Source organism: Fundulus heteroclitus, unplaced genomic scaffold, assembly GCF_011125445.2.
Source record: "Fundulus heteroclitus isolate FHET01 unplaced genomic scaffold, MU-UCD_Fhet_4.1 scaffold_50, whole genome shotgun sequence".
NCBI classification, from domain to species: Eukaryota; Metazoa; Chordata; class Actinopteri; order Cyprinodontiformes; family Fundulidae; genus Fundulus; species Fundulus heteroclitus.
In genome coordinates, this window is record NW_023396923.1 from 979,939 (window position 1) to 1,005,002 (window position 25,064).

Genomic DNA, 25,064 nt, shown 5'->3' on the forward strand with positions numbered 1-25,064 from the left:
GACCATAGATGAGGGTAGGAACGTAGATCGACCGGTAAATCGAGAGCTTCGCCTTTTGGCTCAGCTCTCTCTTCACCACAACGGATCGGCACAGCGCCCGCTTCACAGCAGACGCTGCACCAATCCGCCTGTCGATCTCCCGCTCCATCTTCCCCTCATTCGTGAACAAGACCCCAAGATACTTGAACTCCTCCACTAGGGGCAGCACATTCTCCCCAACCCGGAGAAGGCACTCTACCCTTTTCCGGTTCAAGACCATGGTCTCGGATTTGGAGGCACTGATTTTCATCCCGGCCGCTTCGCACTCGGCTGCGAACCGCTCCAGTGAGAGCTGTAGCTCACGCCCTGATGAAGCCGATAGGACCACATCATCCGCAAATAGAGACACAATCCTAAGGCCACCAAAACGGATCCCCTCAACACACTGGCTGCGCCTAGAAATTCTGTCCATAAAAGTTATGAACAGAATCGGTGACAAAGGGCAACCTTGGCGGAGTCCAACTCTCACCAGAAACGAGTCCGACTTACTGCCGGCAATGCGGACCAGACTCTGACACCGGTCATACAGCGACCTGACAGCCCTTATTAAAGGGCCCGGTACTCCATACTCCCGGAGTACCCCCCACAGGATCCCTCGGGGGACACGGTTGAATGCCTTCTCCAGATCCACAAAGCACATGTAGACTGGTTGGGCAAACTCCCATGCCCCCTCCAGGATCCTGCTGAGGGTATAGAGCTGATCCAGTGTTCCACGGCCAGGACGAAAACCACACTGCTCTTCCTGAATCCGAGATTCGACTATCCGACGGACCCTCCTTTCCAGAACCCCTGAATAGACCTTACCAGGGAGGCTTAAGAGTGTTATTCTTCTGTAGTTGGAACACACCCTCCGGTCCCCCTTTTTAAATAGGGGGACCACCACCCCAGTCTGCCAATCCAGGGGAACTGCCCCCGATGTCCACGCAATGCTGCAGAGCCGCATTAACCAACACAGCCCCACAACATCCAGAGCCTTAAGGTACTCAGGGCGAATCTCATCCACCCCCGGAGCCTTACCACCAAGGAGCTTTTTAACAACCTCAGCACCAGAGATGGGAGAACCTGACCCAGAGTCCTCAGGCTCTGCTTCCGCAATGGAAGACGTGTTGGTGGGATTAAGGAGGTCTTCCAAGTATTCCGCCCACCGAAGCACGACGTCCCGAGTCGAGGTCAGCAGCACACCACCCCCATTATAAACAGTGTTGGTACTGCACTGCTCCCCCCTCCTGAGACACCGGATAGTGGACCAGAATCGCTTCGAAGCCATATGGAAGTCTTTCTCCATGGCCTCTCCGAACTCTTCCCACACCCGAGTTTTTGCCTCGGCGACCAGCCGAGCCGCCTGCCGCTTCGACTGCCGGTACACATCAGCTGCTTCCGGAGTCCCACAGACCAAAAAAGCCCGGTAGGACTCCTTCTTCAGCTTGACGGCTTCCCTCACCACTGGTGTCCACCAGCGGGTTCGAGGGTTGCCGCCACGACATGCACCGACAACCTTGCGGCCACAGCTCCGACTAGCCGCCTCAACAATAGAGGCGCGGAACATGGTCCATTCAGACTCAATGTCCCCCGCCTCCCTCGGGACGTGTTTAAAGTTCTCCCGGAGGTGGGAGTTAAAGCTCTGTCTCACAGGGGACTCTGCCAGACGTTCCCAGCCAACCCTCACAATACGTTTGGGCCTGCCCGGTCGGACCGGCTTCCTCCCCCGCCATCGGAGCCAACTCACCACCAGGTAGTGGTCGGTGGAGAGCGCCGCCCCTCTCTTCACCCGAGTGTCCAAGACATACGGCCACAGATTAGATGAAACGACAACAAAGTCGATCATTGAACTGCGACCTAGGGTGTCCTGGTGCCAAGAGCACATATGGACACCCTTATGCTTGAACATGGTGTTTGTGATGGACAATCCATGGCGAGCACAGAAGTCCAACAACAAAACACCACTCAAGTTCAGATCAGGCGGGCCATTCCTCCCAACCACGCCCCTCCAGGTCCCACTGTCATTGCCCATGTGAGCATTGAAGTCCCGCAGCAAAACGAGGGAGCCCCCAGGAGGGGCACTCTCCAGTACCCCTTCCAAGGACTCCAAAAAGGGTGGGTAATTCGAACTGCTGTTTGGCACATAGTCGCAAACAACAATTGCAAACAAAAAAATATTAAAGTCTCAAAGGCAGAATTCTGATTTATCTTGTGCTGCCTACACTTCTTGGTACCTCTTCTAAAATTAGCCTTTAAAAATTTCCTTTCATTGCAGCAGTAATCAGTTAAATATAAAGTAATGTTCAAAGGGTTCAGGCAGGTGTGGAAAAATATAGAAAACTAAGAGTGCTTCCAATAATTAAAGTGTTAATAGTTTCTTTTCATCAATACAAAAATGAGCAGAAGACAGATCTAAGGAACCAGTGATTATCAGATTCTAATGAAAAATCTCCATGTATTTCATGGAGTTAATGTTCCAATGCACTCCTAACAGGTTTCCCAGAACCTTTGGAAGAAAAGAAAAAGGCCCACAGCATCATAGATCCTTCACCATACAAAACTGTAGGCATGAGGGGCTTTTTCAACGGGAGACAAATCACTCAGTTCCAGTAAATGATCCATCCTTTTATACAGTCATATTCAATAAATCATTTATTTCTGTTAATTATGATTTTTTTCCCCCACTTTCAGCTAATAAAAGCACAGCATTTAAGATCAGAATATTACATTAGACGGATAAAAAAAGCTAAACCTTTTCATACAGAAATGTGGGATTAATACCCAAGAAGCTTGATTGTCAGATTAAAAGTACCTTTGGCAGAAAACAAGCCTTTAGGCCGGCATTACTGGTATTATGTTTAATACTGGCCTAAAGGCTTGCTTTTTGCTAAAGGTACTTTTAATCTGACAAACGAGCCCCAGAGAAATGCATATTGGAATTTATTGAATATAACTGTATTTGCTGCTAAAGAAATGGTTGACATGTAGATAAGTCTAACGGCTGGTATGGAGACTGATTAAAGCCCAGGCTGCCTCTCTTGGCTGCAGTTCTCCCTTCCCATCCAGATCACTGAGTGTAGTAAAAACATAATTATGGGTACCCCCTTGTGGACTGTGGCTAACACAAATGGGCCGCTGCTGCGGTAGACCACATTTATACCAAGAGGAAACAGAAATCATGAATTACTAACTAGAAGCACCAAGATACTCTGATCAACCCAAAAATGTTCAGAAGAAATAAAAGATGCATATTGACATTTACTTTAAAGGGATCTTTAGAGGTATCAATAACTGCTCTTGCTGAATAGTTATGTCAGTTAGTTATTTGTATATAAATGTGGATAAAGTGGGCTATCCTGAACGAGCCTTCATGTCGCCACAGTATGGAATTGGACTTCCTTCAGAGTGGAGCAGGAACTTACATGCGACCACAGTCCGAGTGCTTGGCGATGTTCTTTAATGTTAAGGCAGCAGTTAGTCGTATGTGTTTGGTCACTGGTCCCTCTTTCTCATCCTACAGGAAACAAAGGAAAACAGCAGTTTATGTTAGTGAGGAGCCCACATGATGCTTACTGTATCATCATTTGATCCGTTCCATAAACCATCCAGATTTTTTGCCCTTCTAATAGGGCTGGACGATAATTTAATAACAATATATATATCGATCGATAGACGTGTGGTGCGATAGGAAAAAAAAGGGTCGATAAAAGTTTGATAGTTTCAAGTTTATCAATAAGCTTTTTTTCTATATCGTCCAGCCCTACCTTCTAACATATTTGATAACACTGAAATCCTGTTGGTGTCTGGTTTTGTGTTTGTCTTCAGCACAGGAATCACAGCCTCACCTCCAGCAAGTCACCAACTTGTATTTCAAAGGCTGACAATTAATCATTTTCTGCAGCATCTTGCAAAAGCACTGACAGCCCTCCACTGTTTGACAAGTTATGTTGCAACCACAAGCGTCGGACCAACAGAAAATCATCCAATCTGTAATCTGAAAAGTGGGGCATGCCCCATGAGCCAATACTGTTAAGAACCACCTTATTCAGCAGAAAGTAATTGTTTCCATCCCCAACTTTCTCTATATCCGAGTTCTCACCTACAACTTGTTCATAACCCTCCATACCTTTAATGGCTCCTACCCTCCGTTCTTATTTGTCGTTTAATCTTTGATTTCTTTTTAGTTGTGTTATTATTTTGTCTTTTGGTTAATTTTATTTTTTCTGCCGGGGAACCAGCATCTTTCCAGTTTGGCACAACCGCTCAAGCTCAGACTGAATAAAGAGGATGGGCCATTCTAACATGATAATACTTTGATCTAAACCTTCATCATTCCTCTCAAGCCTTCTGCAGCCTCTAACAGATGAAGTGGAGCATTCAGCTCCACTTCCCACCAACTCTGGGCCTGGTGACAAAAACCATCCCCATGGCATGATCCTGCCACCACCGTGTTTCACTGTAGGGAGGATCTAGTCAAGGACTTACTTCCACCATGTGGCTTGGTATAGTGAAATTAGTCCACTGGAAGTAACTTGGGGGTGTTAGGAGGGCTCAATATAAATGGGTGCTACATCTTTTTAACTTTCCAAACAATGTATTGTTTCTCTTTCTCTTCCCAACTACTTTGAATAGGTGTATAAATGAATCCACTGAAATGTGTGTTTGTAATGTGACAAAATGTGGACGACGCTTTAGCAAGATACCATTTATTTCAAAATATGGAAAAGAAAAAAAATCAACACGAGTTAAAATATTAACATTCTTGTCAAGCTCAAGGAAAATAACTTTCATTATTTATTCTCGTCTAACATTAAAACTAATCAACATATTGCTGCAGTTTTCTCTAGCTGTCGAAAACCTGCGTGTGAACCACAACGGGGCTTAAAGGAGAGCCGATGAACGCTGTGTGTGAGTGGGCAAGTATAGCTATCGTTATGAGGACCAAACACCGACAGTATACCAGTACTGTGTGGATTAACTGGCACTGTGACATTTTCCACAGTCCTCACAATGCCATTTGGGCTAATGCTTAGGTTTAGGGCTAAGGCGTGAATTGAGTGTGTGTGTGCCTGTCAGCCTGGCTCTACTCACTGTGAAGTCCCTGAAGACCAAGTTTCTAGAACCTCTGCGGAGGGCCATGAGAGCTGCGCTCGGATGATTGACGATTGCTTTGGGTGCTCGTTGTGCCGGAGTGCTGCTTGCCGCTGGCGGAGTCCTTATCAGAACAAAAACCAGTTCTGGTTATCAAAGCTGATATTTGATAAATGCCAATACAGGTACGATTCATGTTAGACAGGAAGGTGCACGCACTGGGAAGATGCCTGATTGGGACTTTGGGCTTGCTGTTCCTCTAGTTTGAGTCCAGCCAGCAAAGCGTCTCGAGAACAGTGCTTATCCTGGGAGAGCAGAGCACACACAGTTGACACTCATCCTGCAAAGACTGTAACTGTTGTAGTTTTTATTGTCATGGCACCAAATGTCACAGAACAGGATCAAAACTGAGCATGAAAATGGATCCTGGTGGACAGTGAGGGGACTCTACCTGCAGATGTGTGATGAAGGACAGCCTCTGCCGGGGAAAAGGTTCACATCCCTCCCACAGACACTGGCCTCCATACACTTCCTTGCCACCGTGTTGCGTCGCTGCGTGGTAAAACACTTGAGAGGGCGTTTCAAACCACCTAGACAACACAGACAGATTCAAGCCAAAACGATCAGCTGGAGACGCACACGAAGGCGAGCCGAGCAGAACAGAGCCTTTTACCGTTTACAGGACCGCCACAGACATTTGAAGTTTTGCCCTGGTTTCCTGGCCAGTTCCGACGGTGCTGTGGGGGTCTGCTGCGCTGGGAGGTGCGGGCTGTGGTTACCTGCTGGGGCCGGCTGTGAGGAGGGAGCTGGGGGCGGGGTTACGGTCGGCTGGGAAGGAGACCGTTTCAGAAATATGAGTCAATATGATTTAGAACAGCCTTAGGAAGGCATGACATCAAGATCATGAGAGATTTGTTGGCTGAGATGTAACCTAGGCCCGTCTTTTGACACAAGTTGTTCTCTCAGCTGCTTTGCTGTAGGAGGTGGGTATCAGTGAGAGCCACATGGTCTTAACTGGACTCACCTTCTTAACCTCCACAATTACTCATCTATTTCTACATTATTTCTACAGAGGCATTACTAGTTATGCCCTTTTACTGCCTGAAAACCAAACATCCCGTCAGGTGGTAGTTTACGACAGCAGGTGCAGGCACAAACTCTGGCCTACCTTTGCTATAGACGTGGACCGGTTTAAAAAATATACTCCTCCCTTTAAACCAGATGTCAAAAAGCACCACAATAAGCAATGTCCCTCCGCTGTATGGAATATAGTGTACCACAGTAATGCCCCTCCCCCACATCTTGCTGTGTATTGCCGGTAAGCTGTCTAAGAAGAGGGCCGCTGTACTTTCAGCTCACTTAGAAGGAAAATGTGGCTGCTCGTCGTAGTGTGGAAGCTTAAGTTGCACCATTACCTGCTCTCCTCAAGGTCACGCTTCAAACTACAGCTAGCAAGCCACGAGCAGCATAATAAGCAATTACCAGCAAACTGCAGACTCGCCATCAGTAGATAGTCTGAATGCTCACTCAGGTTGCAAAATCACATTTTTAAAGAGAACTAACTTTGAATTGTTGAATTTAACAGGGAGTTGGGCTAATTTAAATCATTAAAGGTTGGCACTAAAGGTCTCCTGCAAGAGCCCCAGCATGTTTCTGCTATCTGTCAGTCACACATGGAGAGCTACCTACTGCTGAGGCCACACCCCCTACATGCAGTCCTCTATCACGTGACCAGAAGAAATCGAGAACGCTGGACCAGGAGTCCGCTGGCTTTATAAAGTACAGCAAGTTTGACAACAGGGCCATTTCTTATATGTATAATAGTAATATTTAACTTGCAAATAGATGTCTTCTTATGGCAAAACTAGATGTCAATATTTATGTTTGGATATAACGCGGTTTGTTTAAATTACCCTCAACTCCCAGTGAATTTGTATAAATTCCCTCAACTCTCATGGATATTTCCAAAATTCCCCAACTTAACTTCCAGAGTCAAGTTTCTGGAACTTAGCTTAAAAAACACTACCTGTCATATTTAAAGGTTTAGAAAAATAGCATGAACAGAGTAAAGGACTTAACGAGGGAAAGTTATTGCATATTGCGTTTTGGTCACAATCTAGAGTCCCAGCTATAATCTCCAGGAATCATTGTCTCAAACACTATTCCTCTGATTTAGACAGATAAATAAGCCAGGACCAAGGAGTCAGATGGGAACCCTTTTCCACACCAGTAGGTGGCGATAAGATCGGCCTAAACTCAGGAAGTTAACAGCAACTCAGGACAAATGATAGGAGAAAAGCAGCACCATTAACCCTAAAACTATATCAGACGTACAAAGTAGAATAACCTCTGGATATTCAATGAGTTTTTACTAATCACCACTTTAAATACCGAAAAATACCTTTGCACAAGACCCTGATATTTAGATGAAAATCTCCATCTTGCTAAATATTGCTGTTGCGGACCGGACCGATGTGAGTGCTGCTCCTTTTCCAGGATTTACTTTGTCACCTAAAGCCAAACACCAAGTGGCCTTCCAAGGAGACCGTGTGCAGAAATGTGGTTCAGATGGAGGAAAGCCCACAGTGACTCACCGTGGTGCCAGCTGCTAGCGTAGGCGAGCAGTTCCGCTGCTGAGTGGCGTTCTCTATTGCTACTTTGGCTACTGTGCTTGGGTCTGTTCCCGCTGGCACCGCCACCATGGTGGCACTGCTACCGGCGTTATTGGGGTCACTGATGGTGATAATCCTCACTCCCACTTTACTGGGGATCCCGGAAGAAGCTGCTGCTGGGCTGCGGTCCTCGTTCTCAGCGGGCCTCTTGAGGCCCCGGGGCTCCGACGCCACTCCGTTAGCGGGAGAGGCAGCAGTGGAGGGGAGCGTTGAGTTGGGGAGCAGTTGCTGTCTTAGCGCAGGCGTGCCATGCCCTGGCCCCATAGGTCCATTGGTTAGTTCTGAGGAGGGCCGGTGACCTGCTCCCTGGGGTCCGTTGGCCAGGCGCTCAGCCTGCTGGGCTTTGGCAGTGTCCTGCTGGGAAGGTGGCGGACTGGGGAGACTCTGATCGGAGGTCTTTTCAGAGGCGCCCACCTCCCCGTTCCCCAAGTACTGTTTGGAAGCAATGTGATTTGGAATGTTTCTGTTTAAGGTGCCACTGCTGTCGCCTCGCTCAAAGTCACACACCCCGTTAACCAGGGTCTTTTTGGGGTCGGGGTTCCCCTCAACAGGGGTGGTTGGGCCTGGAGAGACAGCCTGCTTTCCATTGGAGGAAAGACTCTCTGTTAGTGGGCCGTTGAGGACTCCCTGGCTGTTCCCTGAGTGATATGGAGGTAGATTAGGCTCCACGCACTTCCCACCGTTTAGTAGCTTGGCACCTGCAGCAACATCCCCGTTACTAGTCTTGCTGTTAGACGAGTCACCTTCTGCTAAGGAGGAGTTCTCCATCACTTCTATCTTCCTCTCGTGGATATGAAGCCCCGTGGCATCCTTGGCCTCTTCCTCCTTTTGACAGATGATCTTGTCTCCTCTGAGGGGAGCTGGCAGTGGTGGTGGGGGTGGTGCACCCGCTGACATGTGATGAGGGACTGTTCCAGTAGAAAATGGAGGTGGGGGGAGACCTGGAGGGACGACTGCCTGACTAACAGCAGCAACGGCAGCTGTAGAGGTGGTGAAGCCAGTGTTGGGGACCACAGTGAAGGTGACCTGTCCAGCTGCTGTGGGACCCTGAATGATGGCTGTTCCACCTGCCGTGCTGGTGGAGATTAGCTGCCCTGGCAAGAGCTGAACCGTCTGGAGGGGCGGGGCTCCCGCAGCAGGAAGCTGGCCAGGGAGCAGCTGCACACTGACCGGCTGAGGAGAGGGGTTCTGGTAGAGGACCTGTGGACTGGGGGCTATCGTGTTGTTCGGAGGGGGGACCTGTGGGGCAGGCAGGATCAGCTTCCCTCCTGGTGTAGAAGGCCCTCGCTTTGGAAGCAGTAGCTGTTTGATCAAGCTGGATTCGGTGGAGGTAGGCTGAGTGGGAGGAGTTTGGGATATGATCTGCAGAGGTGGCGGTTGCTGCTGATGTTGCCGTTTGGTGGACAGTGCATGGCTGACAGTTTGATTGGACTGGACCTGGGTATTTGAGTAAGAGGCAGCGGGTGAGCAGGGAGTGGAAGCAGCTCCAGGCTGTCCTGCTCTCTGGACAGTCTGGGCACCAGGTATGTTGGGTGGGCTGGTAAGAACAATCGGGTGAGGATTGGGGCCGACTATTACTACGCTCTGTGCCGGCTGCTGAGGCTGCTGGTTGGGAGGGCTTGTCGTGGCTGTTGACCCACCTGACTGATTTGGTGCTGGTTTGGGAGCAATATTCTGAAATGTTACACGAGAGCCTTGGGAATTGGCCACTCCACTTATACCTAGTGCCTGACTTGCTCCGACCTGGATGGAGGAGGGTACGGAGACCACAGCGGTACACTGGGTGTCACCCTGGGGAGCTCCACCCTGAGGTCCAGAGACGGGGAAGGTTTGAGGCAGAGGTGGTTGTTGGGTGATTGGAGAGCCGAACCCTTGGACCCTGGCGGTGAGGATGTGGCCGTGCGGGACGGGCTGAAATAATGTGACGGGAGTCCCTGTGGGGAGCATGGGAGAATGCTGCTGAGGCATGGGAGGAGGGGCCGGGTTCTGTGGGCTGTGATTCTGGGTGGCCGCAGCCGACGTTGGGATCTGTACCACCGGAACCGTTCGGACCTGATGCTTCTGCGCTGCCAGAGGATTCGGCGGTAACTGCGGGGACACCTGTGGTGTGACCGGGTGATGGGGAACAGTCGGGTGGTTTACACGAGACGCGTCCTGTGCAGTCGAGGCCATGGATGGGCCGCTGTTTGAGGCCCCCGGGGTCCGTGGAAGCTGTGGTCCAAGATTAGGATGGCCTGGAGGTAAGCCTGTTATCACATCAACATAAAAATGTTTAGTATTTCAGCAAGTGATGCATAGACCTTCTACAGAGTCGAACTGGGACTCTGTAGGCAACTTTACCTGATGGTGGAGCTTGAGGATCTCCAGGCGCTTCGTGACGAGCTGCTGGAGGTGGAGGAGCTGCGGCAGGGTTCTGGTGCTGCTGCTGCTGGGGTTGCTGGTAGTACAGCTGGACGGGCAGAGGGATCGCTCGCCGCCTTATTCCCACTAGGAGGATCTGAAGCTGGTTGCTGGCTTTTGCCTCCTCCTGCCGCCTCATAGTGTGGTTGGGGAACACAGTCCTGTGGAGCAGAGGGACCGTTTGACGACCACCAGAGAGAGAAAGCCAACTTCAGAGATGTCTCTGCTAATCTTGATCAGTAGCTACTCAAGCCATCTGGAATGGAGGACGCTCTGTACATACCGCAGGCATTTGAGGAAGCCGGTGGAGTTCAAGATGTTGCTTCGTCCCATTTTGCTGCATGTGGCCAGGTACTCTGAGTACATTTCTGATCGAGAGATGGAGCCCTCGGGGTTCGTCTCAAAGTGTGCGTTCAGCCTGTTGGATTACAGGAAGCATCATTTTTACCTGCAAACACATCTAACCTGTTCCATTATCAAAATAAACGTGTAAAAAAGCTAATCTCACCACTGCAGCGTAAACTTCTCCCCATCTAGTTCGACAATACCAGGCGGCGGTACGTTGGACTGAACTGGGACCCTTGTTACTTAGGAGAAAAAGGGAAGGGAACGTTATAGAAGAATTGCAAAACATTTAAAAAAAATAGTCATTTTACTTCATTTACTCCACAGCTGTAACGCCACTTAGATATCCACTAGATGTCAGCAAAATAATAACCTGAATAAGCAACCATTAGTGGTCCACAGAGAAAACAGGAGTGTCTTTATTAAGCAGACAGTTGACCTTAATGTAAGATTCTGGCCTGCCAGGGTTATTTGCTTTGGTTTAAGTCTGTCTGATTCGGGCTGATCTGAAGCTCTGATTAGAAGTCCAGCAGCTACAACTGCATTTCCATGCAAACAGAACAGCTCTAAGAAACACTGGAACAACAACTTGCACACATGCACAGCACTGTGCACAACTATTTAGATCCCCTGAACATTTTCTAGTTACAACTACAAATTTCAGGGGATGTAATTGGGATGTGTAGTGATAGCCCGACACACGGTACCGCTTAGTCCTGAAAGGGGGGGAGGAATTTGTAGATCATTTTCACAATTGTTATAAAAATAAAAATCGGACTACCATATTGTTCGGACTATAAGGTGCACTTAAATTTTTTTTCAAAAATTTATGGTACGCCTTATAATCCGGTGCCTTATATATGGTTTTGCGTTGAGCTTACTGACTGATTTTATGTGGTACACTGCGCTAAAAAACTGTTGAAATGTGTAAGTATGACTTTGGATAGCAACGAAGCCGCTCCTCTCAACTGATATTAGAGCAATACAGTACACTGTGTCACAACGTGATAGGACCCCTGAGCAGTCTACAAGACTGCCTGACAGTAATGTCTAAATTAGAAATGCATTCATGTAAGGCAGCCCACAGCACATGCTAGCAACAATAAACCAAGTAAGTTAATTCAATATAAAAGTTAAGTTTATTTTGGCCTTATGTTAGAAACAGTGTAATCCAACTAGTCTATCCTCCCGACTGAGACGGATAGCTCTCCCTCTCGTATGGAGTACACATATGTGTGTAAGCGGAGGGGCGGAGTGATATTACACACTTGGGAAGAATATTTAAGGCACCTTATAATCCGGTGCAGTTTATGGTCCCAAATATACGGTAGTAGCATGTGTAGCATGCATTTCTATTATAAGTCTTGCAACAGAGTCTCTTGATTTAGGGCTGTACTTTGACTAGGCCATTGAGACACATGAATCTGCTCTGGTCCTAACTTTTCTATTGTAGCTTTGATTTCAGGTTTAGGGTCTTTTTCCTGGTGGAAGGTAAGGAAAGCATCTCCGTACGATAGTGTGAAGCTGCTACCACTGAGTCTCATTGATGCTATGGTATAGTAAGTGATGCGCACCGTCAGTTTTTCCACACATTTTCCATGTAGATGTTAAAGCCATGTCGCTGCAACATCTACATGGCTTGTGAAATAAGCTAAACAGGTTTTTCTTCAGCACTACTTTACAATCCGATGCGGTTCATTTACTGATTGACTTCTGAAGTTAACTGATTGCACTGGATTTGATCTTGGGGATCAGAACGTATACAAACACGCTCCACAGTTTTAGGATGTGTATTTCTTTAAAAGCCATTTTGTAAGCCACGTGTCATTACGTGTCATTACTTCACTATGAAGTGCGGCTTTATGTTGGTCTGGCACGTATAATCTTAATGAAATCCACTGAGGTGTTTGCAAGGCTATGAATCCTTTTCAAGGCAGTGTAATTATACAGTAAGCCTGTTAGCAAAGGGAGCAGCACAATGCTGAAACGTAGATGCAAAGCAGTACGTAAAACTGCAGTAACACACGCTGGTGGATCTTCCTGCCTCAGAAAGACATGCAGAGATTCTTCTCCGTCTAGTTTCCATCAAATCAATTGTCCAAAGCTCTTTAATTTCCTCTAGGGTTTACTGCTGTAATGCTGCAGTGTAGCATTTTCTATTCAGGGAATTCCCCTCACATGTAAAGTGTTAACTTATGAGGATGTTTTATGCAGACGTTTTAATTATCTGCATGGATTTCTTTGATATGAATAAACTTCCCATGTTGTGGCTTTGTTAAGGTAACACACAAATACATTCAGATCTGGACCAACGAGCTTGGATGTCGCAGAAACTGTTGATTATTTTCTTGAAGAAGCAGGTCCAACTTATGGGGAGTTCTTCATATCAGGCATCGTTAAAAACACCTATTATTACCCAGAGCCCTCTTTTTCCAGTTTTCAGGGATTGTGCTCATCTAACAGAAAAAAAGAAAGCCAAAGGGTTGTGGCGTCTCTTAGAAACCCTTACCAGGTGCCGGAGCCCCCTGCACTGCTGCAGGTACCTGCTCCACCAACTGTGGCCGGACCTCGCCGGCCTGGTCAGCGTTCGCCTGGTGCTCTATCAACCGCACCGCCGTCAGGGCATCGGGTCCAAACGTGTGAAGGTCTACTGACACCAACCGCACCAACAGGTCTGAGCAGGAGAAGCAAAATAAGGCCAGGATGAGGAAACATACTAACATATAACCGCTGATTAGCTTTTTCTCCCCCTCAGACTTCAATGCTTCAGATGAAAGTCATTTTTATATTAGACAAAGAGAAACTTCTGTTTACCATTGACGACTTCACTTATTAGGAGAAGACAGCTCTCCAAAGCAGCATGGTGGTTGTGCCACCTTAACAGCTGCGATAAAGCAGTTGTGATAACTGCAGATGAGTTTTACGTCACTGTGGAGGAATTTTGGCTCACTCTCGGCAGAGCTGCTTTTATTCAGTCACATTGGAGAGGTTTTTCAAGCACGAACACCTTTTTAATGCCAGGCTACAGTTTTAATTAGATTGGAGTCCAGACTTTGACCAGGCCACTCCAAAATCTTCCTTTTTGAGCCATTCAGGGGTGCTCCCACAGGAGTGAGCAGAACCAACCCATGTGTGCTTGAGCTTAAGGGTCACACACTGATGGTCGGCCCTTTCAGGGTTATTTGGTTCCATCAATTACAGCTCAAAGTCCAGGTTTAATTATTTCCCCCCTTAACAAATTAAGTCTTAATTCAAAGCAGTAGTTTAAATCTAAAAAGGTCATTCTACGTTTATAGATAAATGATTTTTCACCTTTTTGCTGCTTTTATTCATATCAATATAAGGGGAAAACATTTCTTCACTGTAATATATACTGAAAGGCTCATTTAGTCGATATTTCGTGACAGCAGTAACTTGGTACCTATGCTGTGGTCAACTGATGCGATCTTGCTGCAGGGAATCTCTCCAAGCTGGGCCAGCAAGTACAGCACCTCCAAGGAGGCCATGAGGAGCATGAGGTCCGGCAGAGTGAGGAGCATTATAACCTCCCTGTACGACTCCTGGTCCACATACTCGCAGATCAACACACCATTATCATCCGCTTTGCTGAGGTTCCCCAGGATCTCCATAGCTACACACACACACAGACTTAGAAGGTTAATGCTTTTTCTTTTAGAAAACACAACTGAAGGTTTTCCTTCAAGTACATCGACTAAACCCACCTCTCATCTTGAGGAACCTGTCCCTGGACATCAAGCATTTGGTGATGGTGTGAAAGATCAGGTGTGTTGTCCGAAAGTCAACAGGATCCAGCTGGAGCTAGAAGAAGGAAGACATATTTTATTGCCTGAATCAGTGAGCAATCTGGCAAGCCCTGCAACAGCCATTAAAATATGTTAGAGTGTGCTGAAATAACAGACAGGCACAGAAAGGGACAGACCTTAAAGCTGTGACAGCAGTGTCTCCCGCGGCAATTTACCTGAGACGGCAGAATGCCACGCACAAGCAGCTCCACTGACAGCTAATCTCGCCAAGTACATTCTAACAATTTAATATCTAAGCTGGGCCTCAAGGAGGTGGACTGGAGCAGAACAAGGCTCAAGACAACAGGTAGCAGCACAGAAATGAGCCAGGGATGCAGCAGAGATGTCTGGAAAAACTGCAAAAAATAACAAAGATGGTCCCGTGTGCAAATAAACCAACGTGATTCATGTTCAGTCACAACAATTGCTGACACGCTAACAAAATCGTATTACTGCAACCATAGACATTCCCTTTAGAATAAATGTAACAGAGGCATCTTACACTGGTAAAGTGGTCACCGAGTCTCACGATCTCCAGACGACTGGCTGCTTGAAAACTATGCCAGGACAAGAAGAAAGAAGCCTTTTCTGTCCTCCCACCAAACAAACATGTGGAGTTAGCTAAACTTTACTGGAGATGAAACCAAGCTGACCTTACTGGCCTTAAACACTTCATGGGCGCCTGGCAGGAAACGAAGGATGAATATGTGGAAAAGCAGCTCCGGTCCACTGTTAAGTATGGTGGAGGATCATTCTCCAAAGGCCTGGGACACTTATTAGACTTCAGGGAATCAGGGTCTCTTCGATATAGCAGCGGATAGAAAATAGAACTGATAGACTCAGCCGTCTCATCAGTAGGGAAATAATCCAAAACATCCAGACAAATCAACACGGAAACAGCTAAACTGTCTAAATAATCTACCTTCTCCCACAACTATTTCAGACCTCTAATCTAAATCCATTTGGATCATGTGGGGTAAACTGAAGATAGGAGAACATAAGAAATGACCAGGGCTCTCAATGACTCTCCAAAGACCCACCGTCTGTACGCTCCAACCACAACTGTCACAAGTTATCACCTATTGCAGGGGTTCCCAAACTTTTTCAGCCGCGCACCCCCTTCCATGCCCCAAAAAAAGTGTGTGTGTGTAGCTGCAGCTCAAACGTCATAACAAAGGTTATATAAATAAAAGTAGAATTGCAATAAAGTTCCACACAACATCCACAGTAGAACCCGGAGAAAGATCGGTCAATCCTCCACAACCTGAAACGTCTCTGAAGCAGAGAGGTGGATTCTCAGACTAAACTCTGATATAGGCTACATGTGCGTGTTCTTATTGTATTTATTTAATGTACCAGCTTCTTAATCTGAGTCTGACTCACAATTTACGCCGCAAAATACAAACATGAAGAAGTTTGATTTGATTTGTGTCAGATGACGAGCGAGGCAGCAAGCTACACTTTGGTAGAGCAGCACAGAGTAACAATAACAGAGCGCTTAAAAAAAAAATCTGAGGAATAAAAAGTTATCTGATTGTTTCACAGCGGTTACATCCAGCAGGTAAACACGCCCGTACCAACACAGCCTCATCTCTGGTTTTTCAGTTTCTGTCTGAATATGTGCTAAAAGCGCATCTGTAAAATGAACTGCGCCTGTCTGAATCACAATGAAAAGTATCTGTGCGTGAACATAGTCAAGAACCCCCCCGCCCCCACTAGCAGCAGCGGAGGCTGCCATGTGCGCATAATGTGGATATTTCATTTTAAAATTAAAGTTTAGAATTTTAGATAAATACATTTTGCGTGAATACTGTAATATTGCGTTATGACACTCAAACACCAGACCGAGGTTTTGCTGCTAACTCCTCTCCCTGGAAGCCACACATTTCTTCCGTATAAACCATAACCAACCTACTTAAAGAAACAGTATGCTGTTGTGTGCAACAGCATTTAGCAATAAAGTCTAATACGGATCATTACAATACATTTTGTTTACTGATTAAATTTCAGTTTTTGATTTCAATTTTTACAAAGGAATTGTTTATTTACACGTCTTTATGGTGTGGGGGAAACACCATTACACTTTTCAGCTCGCGCACATCTCTGATCTACTGCACTGTACTTTCTTTTCTTCAGTTATTAACTGTCTCATGGAAACATGAACACGCAGCTCACAAACTAATGTTTCACCAGCTGATTTATCTGTAGTCCATACAAGTTCTAAACGCAGACTCCGAAGCCGGACCCACCTCAGCGGCCACGTTGCCCAGCGTGTCGAGTCCGAGCTGTCGAAGTGAGATGAGGTTACAGTGGGCGCAGAGCAAAAGGAAGCGCAGGCACGTTCGGTTGGCCGCCAGCAGCTTGACGTTGGCCTCCTCGAATGAGAGGTTGCGCAGGATGACGGCGATCTGCAGCACGCGCTGGGCCTCCATGTCGCTGGTGCCTGGGTTCCGCGGCGGATGGAAGAGGCTCTGCCAGTGCTGCTCCCTAGACGTACCATCTGTGGTCAGACGAGAGTGGGAGGGTTCAGACTGAGAGAACAATCACTGGTTGACTTGGGTTAAGATCTAAGGTCCTTCACTTCACTAAGTCATTTATTATCCATCATAACCAAACAGGAGGAAAGACCCAGCTTCATCCCCTTTAATGATTGGGGTGGCGTCTGGCCAATGATTTAATGCTTAGGGTTAGATTGCCAAAGGACCAGGGGTCTCATTTCTAAAGCTTGGGGCCTGAAACGTGCGTACGTACACTTTTAGTATGGATTCTACACAAAGTTTTATAAATGAGACGCCAGAACCTGCTGATTTCAACCTTAACTGACCAGTTTGAAACTGAAAAATCCAATCTTTTACAGTCAGTGAATACACCGTCCCCAAACCCTAACAGGTAACACTAAAGAAGAAACTCTCCATCATGGATGTTAACACTGAATGAACGCTATTTTACCGATTTTTACTATGCATCAAAAAGGTGCATTTTCTAGAATATGTTGAGACATTTTTGCAGTTCAATAAATTTTAATGACAGGGAGATTTTAGCAGTTGGCAGGAAGGTAACCATTGGCAAGGAGAAACTAGAGCAGATGACAATAAACCAAGAAATAATCTGTTGCTACTAAAGCTGTCCTCCATTTCCCTCTGAAGTGGAACCCAACTGCCTTTTAGCTGCAGGTGGACATCCAGGAGGATTGGCTGAGCTTTATATTGACCAGTCAGAGTGCTATCAGCAACACAAGTTAACAGCGCTGTATGTCTGGGCATTTGATGCATTCACACATTGAGAGCTTGAGTGTGGTCAATGTACAAGCCGTTTATTAAAGCGCCCATCACTAAGCTCTCGATGCCCAGCAGCCATATTTGATTGCATCTGTCTGCTTTGAAATTCTGACATCATGGAGATCTTCCTGGTTTGTTTCCCTTCTTTGAATGAAGAGGCTTTAACAAACATGCAGTTTAAAACAGAATGTCAGCTCCTGTTACGGTCCTGCTTTATCCCTGTGGAGAGCATTAAACCTGGACAGCGTCCTACGTAGCCAAGAGGCACTTGTCAGAAAAACTTTGAGCACTTTAGGGAATGTAAATAAACTTAAAAGACAGGTTGTAGTGATGCTCGATGCTCAAACTAATGGCTAATACAGGATGCTAAATTTCAATTTGTAATCCATTTGTCTTGCCTTTAAACTCTCATTTTCAGCAGAAACCATCACTGGTCACAGCAGTAGCTAGGGAACAAATATTTTTTAAAGCTTGTTTATGTAATTATTCTAACAGGGACATTTAAATTTGCATTGGAGTTTAGAAATGAGTGAGGAGTGTGCATTGCTGCACTAAAAACTTTACCTTGTGCTGAACTGTTCTTGTCCCAGATCAGCTCTCTGACCTCGGCGTCCTCCACCACCTCTTTCCAGAACTGTCAAGGAACAGATGCTGTTAGCAACGTGGTTGCAAAATCCCTGAGGATCCGCAGCAGTCATGTCAACAATCTGGCCCAGAGTGAGATCAGTTACCAAAGTGAGACTACAAACAAAAGGTTGCAATTAGGCTGAGCAGCAGAATGAGTCAATATTGCTCACAGTCAGGCCAACACAGAAATATGCTGCACATAATGAAAAGCAGCGACAGACGGCTGCTTTCCATCAAAAGCTCCAAGAACAGACTCGCCACAATGCAGTGGGAGGTATGCTAGGTATCATTTCCTCTTCATCCAAATGTAGCTTTTGCTGTTTATCAGCTGGTAGGCATGAAGGGATGTTACTGACTCAGACCAGTAAGCATGGATGGAGAAAACAGTGATGACAGAATGCTGACTCTACAGCAGTAACATATAGCAAACTACTGAAAACTACTACATGCCGTTCTAGTTATGGCAGGATAAATCTCTTTACTTCTAGCTCCTAAGATCAGCTAAATGCCTCAGTTAAACAATGACTACTGGGTTTACAGCCTGTCAGCATTCATCCATTCCATCCTTTTTCTTCTTCTGCCTGGAAAACATCCAAAGGGATCAGATGCCCAAACCACCTCATTCCTTTGGATACGGAGAAGCAGCGGCTCTACTTTCAGCTCCCCCCAGATAACAAAAGCTTCTCCCCCCCCCATCTCTTAAGGCGGAGCCCCGCCACCCTCCAGAGTTTGCACCCAGGATGTCTTTCTTTAGATCATGATCCGTGCCTCCTGACCGTAGGTGAGGGTCGGAACGCAGAAAGACTAGACTGAGAGCTCTGCTCTTTCTTCACCACAACAGGCAGGAGTAGCGCCCGCATCACTGAAGAGACAGCCCCAATCCGTCTTCACTTGAGAACAAGACACCAAGATACCTAAACTCCTTCATCTGAGGGACAGACTGACTCCCAACCCAGAGAGGGAGTCCAGCTTTTTGGCTCCAGACTTAGAGGAGCTGGCTCTCATATTGTCCCCTTCATCCTTTACTCTCTGTGGCCGGGGAGCATTTAAAGTCCCCCCCACCCAAGGAAACCACCCACACTTCTTCCTTTATACAGGGTTTCACACTTGCTGACGTTCAGGCAATAAACGCTCTCCATTAGCAGCACTCGATCAAAAATACTCCTTTAAACGCTGGTGTGAAATGTTAGCTCAGACGCTGACTTTCCACCTTCAAGACCGGCTTCAATGAGGTGACAGAAGACTTCTGCAGATACGTTACCCTGACAAAGTCCCGTGAGGTCTTCTCCTTCCAGTCTGTCCCAAACACCCCAGAGAAGCTGGCTAGAGCTGCAAAAGAACAAGAAGAGGGAAGTCAGTGGGAAGGCTAAGACATTACTTTTAACTTTGTGGGCTCTACATCTCCCCCTTGTGTAAAGTAGACCTTGGATGTGCTAAAAAGGGACAAAATAGCGGGTGAAGGTGGGTGACTAATTGTGTAGAGTGGTAGACTGCGTGTTGAGGCTGTGGGCTTACAGTCGTCGAAGACGCCGGCGTGGGCCAGCAGCAGCGTCACCAGCTTGGGGTCCTTGTCCAGCTGCATGGCGTGCTTGCTCTCGTTGGAGAGCAGCGTGCAAACGTTAACGGCAAAGTCCACTTCGTTGGGCAGGCCGGAGAGGAGCGACAGCACCAGTTTGTTGTAGTCGCACGGCTGAATGAAGTCCGTAGCCAGTCCATAACTCTGCCGGAGATAGTCTGAAAGGAAGAAGAGAGGAGACACATCAGCCTACGTGTAACGGCTGTGGCGTGGCAGACACCAGCTTCGCCTGGTTAGGTCAGTCTCTTCTTTCCAGGTGAACTTTCAACAGGATAGTCACACCGGGTCATACAGACGGATGGATGGACCGACAGACAGACAGACAGTTGATGAATAGATGAATTTGTTCGACAGCAGCGTGGATAGATGGATGCAACTTTAGGACAAAGGGAAAGGGGCTGAAATATTTCTCCAACTTTCACACACTGAAAAGCTCCAAATGATCCAGGCCGTGTATCAGCCCTGCTGTAAAGGCGCTCCATCTACTGGCTCTACTGGGCCGCTCAGTCTAGGCAGAACTTTTAGCTGTGTGGGCAAACAGCCATGCTTTGAGGGTTATCAATTAAGAAATCTCAAATAAAATAAAAATGTGTCATTTTCCCAGACAACAGCTCCTTCAGTTGAGTCCATGGTCTTCAGTACCAGGGCCTAAAAGGTTTATGGCCACATAAACCCTTCAGATCAGTTTTTGACCGTATCATGCAACTTCAGAACCACATAGGAACTAGTCAGACAGAACTTGCTTCATTTTGTCACATAAATGTCTCATCCTGCTTTATCTGTAAACGGAACCGCCACGCAGCAATCCGGTTCTATAGAAAGCTTTCGATGGACCAAAGCAACTCCATCCCCAGACAAAGCAAAATACTCAATATCACTTTCAGTAGTGCGGCAATAGTTTTCAAAAGCACAGGGTTTTTCCTGGTTAGAAGCACAGATTTAATTAATTATAATAACACAAACATAACTAACTTCCTTTATTAGGGCATGAGGTAGGGCACAATTTGGCCCTTCTTTACAGAAATGTGTAATCTAAGTGTCACTTCTTTGTTTGGTAAAACAGTAGATAACACTGATTGTAGAAGTGTTAATATCCGTTATTATCTATATAGCTGCTTTCCTAATTTTGTTCTATATTTCTTAACTATTTGTTACAAGAGCTGATGTAACGGATGAATTTCTCCATTGTTAGATTAATGAAGTCCCATCTTATCTATCTTAAAGTCATGCAATTATTATTTATCATCATATTTGCTTGTCTTTAGTAAGTAACGGCGTGCTTCCATTTGCCTGTAAATTTGTTGTGAATCCAATTAACTGTTACCACAGTGGGACAAATAAAGGATCATTTTTGTTTTTTTCCTTGGTGCACCTAGATACCAAAGCTTAGTTTAAAGATTTAATGCTGAAAACAATATTAGATGTTAGAGAGAAAATAAAATCAAGCCTATAAAGCTGCTGGTCTAATAACAAGAATGATGGACTGTCTGTTAATCTATTATGATTTTTACTAACTAACCAGGACGATCATCACAGTGTGGTTCAGTCCAAACTGTGACTAGCTCATGTTTCAGCATCGCTCAATAAAGTCTAACATCACTGTACAGCGAGCGAGAAAAGCCAGGAAACTGCATTTTCCCACAGTGGTCGTGTTCTGGAGTCAATTAGCTGAGCAGACAGAAAAGACTTTGAGACTAAAAGGCTGGAGACTAATCTGAACTGAGGTGGAAGGAAAAACAACAAGTGCGTCCTTCTTCCCTTCATCAATAACCGCTGTCAGGAAAGTCAATTATCTGAGAGCGCAGGCCGCGCTCCACACTACAGCTCTGTGTGGTAGGGGACAGCTCGCATTCACGGAGCGGGAGCTCAGATAAGGCCGACACAACCGTGGGCTTCAGCAGACTCCACAAAAAAACCAACAACATTCAGTTTGAAAGGTGATCTTCCTCAGAGCCTGTTCCTCCTAAAAACAGCTGCACTCCTGCTGTAGAAAAGGCTCGTTTGATGCATTCATGTGGCGGGGGGGCGGGGGGGGGGGGGACAGGAAAGTATCCTGATAACCTTGGAGAAAAGAGCAGTAAGGTGAAGAGGTGTGAAGAAGTCAGCGCTGCTGTAAACGCCACCAACAGGACGCTTTACGGCCGCCTCCAGGCCTGATGTCAACTGGTAGTTTCACCGACAACCAGCAGCTTTGCTCTCAGAGCAGGACAGGGCGGTGAGCATGATCTGATGCGCCTGCACAGACTCAGCTTTTCTACCCACAACCTTCATTATCTAAGTTCAAACTAGCAGAAGTCAATAAGGGAGAAGAACGGAGATTGACAGCAGGCCTTTGTTAGGAAAGATTCTAGAAAAGAACCTCATCAGAAACAGATATGACACACAGATTTACTTCAGGACAGTGCACCTAATCACATTGGCATTTCAAAATCTATTTGGCTGCCAAGTGACCGCAAAATATTATCAGTGACAAAAAGAAACCGGTGAAGAACATTTTGCCACGTAGCGCTTTCCAGCTTTACTTTCATTTTGGTCCTTCGGTGCAATGAACGCAATGTGTTTCCACACTATCAGGCCGAATTAAAGCGTTCTGTTTGTGCTCTATTCCAGCACCACAAACCCATCGTCTGCATCACTTGGACTGCTAATGCTAAAATGTAACAATGTGTTCATTTTATGTTGCGTGGTAATGGCAAGCGGTGCAGCAATCAACTGGCCGGCAGCTGAAATGGGCCAAGCTCCCCCTGCCGGCTCCGACAGCTGATTGGTTGGTTAAATACCGAGGAAATAAAAACAATTCTAACTGTTAAAGGGGTCAATCCAGAAATATCCCATTTTATGGCGTGTCCAGAGCCACCTTCAGACCAACCCTGACCGGCCGGGGACCAGAACTTCTCCATCTCAGACCAGTGGACCAGAACTTGGCGGTACCGAGCCGTCTTCACCACAATATGGTTTTATGTGGAAGTTATTGTTTTCTCGGGTTCGTAAAATTGCCAAAAAGACCAACTGAGTCAGAGCGATTTTATCCTCGGTTTTATCTTTCTGAGCTCCCATCCTATCTGAATTCAGAGAAGACCCGTTTATAAAAAAGGTTAAATAAATTTAAATAAATTCTCCAGGTTTCATGAAGACCACTCTAGCAATTTTTATCCAAAAAAGCGACTAGAAACAAATCTAGTGACTTTTTTCTGTGTTCTGGCCAATTTAGCAACTCTACAGTCAGCTACTAGAGCTGCATGAGGTCTCCCTACTTCCTGAAAGCCCTGCATGCAGTCAGAGCAGAGCAGAGCAGAGAAGACTGGCTATGTTTTCACACTGCAAACGTATAACACGTGCAAAGCTGCTGCTGACGATTCCGCCTCGGATCAAATATTTATTAATCCAAGGCGGGTATAAATATAAGAAATTCATGTACATAATGTGGATTCAGGCAATGCATAAAAACATCGTACATTTTATAAGGTAATGTTAATGAAAGTTGTATTTCATTGAGATGTTAACAAAAGTGAAAATGTAAAAAAAATGCAACTGGAAAATCATTGAGTCCTTTTTAAATGAGCAAGAACCAATTTCACAGCAACTGTGGGAAAGTTTATGGATGTTTTGGAATCAGATAAATCCTCATTTTCTTCAAAAAATATATACATTTTCAATTCTTTTAAGAAGTTTTTGCAGGCAAATTTGGGTTGCTTGCTTTAGAATGAAAGATTTAGATCAGTGTGGTTGAGGGTCCTAGCTGGAAATCTTTGCAGGACAAATGTCCAAATACAGCACTGCTTCCCTGCTGAAAAGCACATTTAGTAAAATTAGCACACTGCAATCAAACAAAGACCCTTTGGGGTCTGCAAGTGTAGAAAATTCATTTCACAGCAAATTATCAGGAAGTTAAAAATGCTGAAGCTTGGACAGACATTTTGCTCAGGGGACTAAATTTCAAACAATTGATCAAAAGAAGCATGAGAGGAGAGCTTGGAGATTTAGTTCATGAAAAGAATGAAAGAAGAAGTTTCTATGAGAGAATGAGAAAGTGTTCCAAAGTTACAGAGGTCCACACGCTGAATGTCACACACACACAGCAGTGCTACTCAGACACATCGTTCTCAACAACAATCTGTGAAGCGCTTAGTGACATCATCGCAAGGTCTGAGAGAAAAGCAGCTGGAACCTAAGCCAGATGAAAGATTGAGGTCATCTGGAGCCAGACAATATGAATGTTCATGAAGATTGAGAGAAAGTGACTGAGATGATGCGTGTAAAGAAAAGCATCCCACACACAAACAGTGCTGACTGTGCCTACCTGACACAACGTGCTGCTGGTAGTTGTAGGAGCTGGGGATCGCACCCACTGGGAGGGAGGCTTTGGGATTCCCCGGCTGCGCTTCTTCATCGTCCTCGCCGAAGTGGTGGACCTTCTCGTACTTCTCCAGGTATCTGTGTCAGAGGAACAAAACAGGTCTTTCACTCAGTGCTTGCATTTCCACCATCTGCTGACTGCTTATGATCTAATTCGCCTCAGAGGGGCAGATGGAGAAATAAAATGAGGCAATGCACTTTCACTGTGTGCACTGCTCTGCTGTGATGGACACGGTTCCTACTGAAGCTGAACTAAGGCTAACCCTATATGATCCTAAATCAAACAATAATTCAGTTAATCCGACACAGTAGAGAGGGTGGTGATGCAGCGTGTGAACACTGCTGCTAACATTTTCAAATAAAATGTCTTTTTTTTTAATGTGTCTAAAGTGATCAGAAACCTTGGTGCTCGACAGCAGCTGGGAAACGTTAGAGAAATGTTATCTGGCTTCAACACTATGCAGCAGCCGCTTTATAAGATCTTCCACCATGGTTCTGAAAATGACAGCCGGCTACACGCATCCACCACAGCTGCAGGCGACTGGCTGCGAGGGAAGAGGGACGACAGCAAAAAACACTAAAACAATAAACTCACATCCAAGTGTCTGTGGTGGGAATCTCACTCAGCCGCCACCTAGAACATCATGTGCATCCTGGACCATTCTCGCCTTCTATTGCATTGCATTTTGGGATTTTTTCAAGAACATGAACGTGGTCTATTGTTGCTCCAATCCTAGTCTTTTCATCGTCATCTCTGAGCTCCATCAGTTCTGCTTAGGCCGACTGATGGACAGATGTCCACTAAAGTACACTATACTGCCAAAAGTATTGACTCACCCATCCAACAGTGGGAATCAGGTGTTCCATCCCTTCCACTGGGTGAAATCCAGCACCACGC

At 46.1% G+C, this 25,064-nt stretch overlaps 1 protein-coding gene across 1 annotated transcript in view; it reads right to left on the bottom strand.

The window, feature by feature from the left end:
* arid2 (AT rich interactive domain 2 (ARID, RFX-like)) overlaps positions 1-25,064 on the bottom strand; it is a 46,950-nt gene that overhangs the window by 2,165 nt on the left and 19,721 nt on the right. The window contains exons 4-20 of the mRNA XM_012851625.3: positions 24,111-24,244; positions 19,750-19,968; positions 19,496-19,563; positions 18,172-18,241; positions 16,579-16,829; positions 14,249-14,345; positions 13,948-14,157; positions 13,036-13,200; positions 10,690-10,768; positions 10,465-10,599; positions 10,122-10,342; positions 7,704-10,027; positions 5,783-5,937; positions 5,561-5,699; positions 5,329-5,414; positions 5,110-5,233; positions 3,441-3,532 (exon numbers count right to left, since the gene is read on the bottom strand). Of these exons, the coding sequence (XP_012707079.2) occupies positions 3,441-3,532; positions 5,110-5,233; positions 5,329-5,414; positions 5,561-5,699; positions 5,783-5,937; positions 7,704-10,027; positions 10,122-10,342; positions 10,465-10,599; positions 10,690-10,768; positions 13,036-13,200; positions 13,948-14,157; positions 14,249-14,345; positions 16,579-16,829; positions 18,172-18,241; positions 19,496-19,563; positions 19,750-19,968; positions 24,111-24,244 (4,569 nt within the window). The remainder of the gene's footprint in view (positions 1-3,440; positions 3,533-5,109; positions 5,234-5,328; positions 5,415-5,560; positions 5,700-5,782; positions 5,938-7,703; positions 10,028-10,121; positions 10,343-10,464; positions 10,600-10,689; positions 10,769-13,035; positions 13,201-13,947; positions 14,158-14,248; positions 14,346-16,578; positions 16,830-18,171; positions 18,242-19,495; positions 19,564-19,749; positions 19,969-24,110; positions 24,245-25,064) is intronic.